The following is a 2321-nucleotide window of genomic DNA, read 5'->3' as shown; positions in this document are numbered from 1 at the left end:
TCAAATGGAGCCTGGAAGAGTCAAGAGATGGAATGAGGAGAAGTGCTTGGCCACTGGAGGTTGGTGGCACAGGATGTGGGAATGCAGCGTGGAGGGAACAGATATCCCAAGTGTCAGCTCTCCCAGGAAGTGTTTTGGGATTATAAAGAAGGCTGGAGAGAGACTTTGGACAAGGGGATGGAGTGACAGGACAAGGGGGAATGGCCTTGAGCTGAAGGAGGGCTGGGGTAGATGGAATTTGAAGAAGAAATTCTTGGCTGTGAGGGTGATGAGGCCCTGGCACAGAGAGAATGGGAATGTCCCATCCCTGGAAGTGTCCAAGGCCAGGTTGGACAGGGCTTGGAGCAACCTGGGCTAGTGGAAGTTGTGCAGGATTGGAATGAGATGATCTTTAGGGTCCCTTCCAACCCAAACCATTCCATGATTTTGGATCAAAACCCCACTCTTGAGAACACAGGGAGAATTTCTTTCCTTCCCATCCTGTGTGACTCCTGAGGGACACACAATCCAGGCAGATTCCAGCTCCTCTCTCAGCAGAGCTGGAATATTCCAGCAGTGTTGGCTGAATAATCCCAACCAAGAGCCACCCAATTGTTTTGAGGTGAGGACACCCCAGGTGGTCCCTTTGGATCAGGTCAGGTTTGGATCACTTGGAGTTTTGAGGAGCATCCAAAAACTTCTGAATCCTGCCCTGGGAACCAGGTTCTGCTCTGCTGTGGGATTTTTCCTGTGCCCATCAGGCAGGGGACTTCATGTCTGAATGGTTGCTGGAATTGTGGAGGCAACATCAGAAATTCCTAAAAGAAAGATGGAGAGGAACTTTTTCCAAGGGTCTGGAGCGCCAGGACAAGGGGAATGGTTTTAAGCTGAAGGAGAACAGGGTTAGATGGGATGTTGGGAAGGAATTCTTCCCTGTGAGGATGCTGAGGAGCTGGGATAGAATTCCCAGAGAAGCTGTGGCTGCCCCTGGATCCCTGGAAGTGTCCAAGGCCAGGTTGGAGCTCGGAGCAACCTGGGAGAGTGGAAGGTGTCCAGGGTTGGAACAAGATGGTCTTTAAGGTCCCTTCCAGCCCAGAGCAGTCTGTGATTCCATGATGCCATGAAGTCCAAACACCTGGGTTTGGAGGTGCAACACTCCTTAGTTCACCTGTTCTGACATTTCCTCAACAGAAAAATAAGGGAACTTGGATATGGTTGAATCTCCATAACAGAGACCTCTGGAGTGTCTCTCCAGGGGGATGTCCCAGCTGGAAGGGAGGGTTTGCAGCTGTGGGAAAAGGAGGGAAGAGGATTCCCTGGCTGGGGAAATCAGAACATCTTCTGTCTGAACAGAACAGTTGTTTGACTCCTGGTTTCTCAGGCACTTCCCAACCCTCAGGAACTCATCCCTGGAATGCCCACCCAGGGAGTGGTGTCTTTGCTAAGGTGTTATTTTCAGTGTGGAGGATTTAATTGAAGTTATAGTTTTAATGTGGAGGAGTTAACTCATTAGTAGATCAGAGAGAAGTGGTAAATCAGAGTAGATTCCCGAATTTATTGGGCATTCAGGCTCCAAACAGGGCAGGTGGGCTGGGAAACCACGAGAAGCTCTTCTGGGTGCCTTGGTGTCCTGGAGCTCTCAGGCACCACCCAGGCACAGGGTGGAGCTTCCCAAAGCTGTGTTTTCCAAGGGGGAGCTGCTGGGCTGTGGAATCCCAGCCCTGCCACCTGCCCAGGGCCTGTCAAACCCCCTGTCCTTCCCCAGGGAGCTGCTCCTGTCACTCAGCTCCCAAAAAAGCTCGGGGGGGTCATTTGGGAAGCCGAGACACCGCCGGGCACACGAGCCTGCTGGAGGTGAAGGTTTGTCCTGCTGGGTGGAAGCAGGCTGTCTAATTCTCTTTCAACTTTAATCCCCATTTCTCCAAGATCTGATTTGGCTTTAATTCCCATTTCTCCAAGATGATCCCTCCCCACTGTGTGACTTCAGGAGCGTGACGCGTGTGCCGGAGTCGGTGTCACCCCGCGGCCGAGATGGTGGCATTCAACTGGAAGGTGAGGCTGCTCCACATTCCTAAAGCTGCTGTGTCTGTAAAAATCTGTGAAATCTCTGCTTTTGCTTTGATTCAGAACAAAAATTTCTCTACTCTTCCAATAGAAAATAATTACGGAGAGAAAGTCACCTTTCCCCGTGTCCTTTTCCAGGAGATTCACTGGGGAGTTCCAAATTCCACTGGATAATAAGGTGATAATCTCCAAAAGAGAGCAGCCTCCAGCCTGCTGGACGTGACAGAAGTGCCTTGCACTGCACACTTTGTGTGTATATTCAGGGAAAAGCTCAATCT

The 2321-nt window shown here is 50.9% G+C and overlaps 1 protein-coding gene across 5 annotated transcripts in view; it reads left to right on the top strand.

Annotated features, from left to right (window-relative positions):
• SMIM11A (small integral membrane protein 11A) overlaps positions 1 to 2321 on the top strand; it is a 7567-nt gene that overhangs the window by 1546 nt on the left and 3700 nt on the right. Inside the window, exons 1-2 of one of the 5 annotated variants that reach the window (XM_029964954.1) lie at positions 1769 to 1839; positions 1939 to 2031. In XM_029964954.1, the coding sequence (XP_029820814.1) occupies positions 2011 to 2031 (21 nt within the window). In that variant the 5' untranslated portion in view covers positions 1769 to 1839; positions 1939 to 2010. The other 4 variants (XM_029964956.1, XM_029964955.1, XR_003916357.1 and 1 more) reach the window with 4 other exon arrangements.

This window comes from Manacus vitellinus, unplaced genomic scaffold (genome assembly GCF_001715985.3).
Source record: "Manacus vitellinus isolate BGI_N305 unplaced genomic scaffold, ASM171598v3 scaffold_86_pilon, whole genome shotgun sequence".
Classification (NCBI taxonomy): domain Eukaryota; kingdom Metazoa; phylum Chordata; class Aves; order Passeriformes; family Pipridae; genus Manacus; species Manacus vitellinus.
Note: the sequence above shows the minus strand (reverse complement) of the source record. Positions and strands in the feature narration are given on the sequence as shown.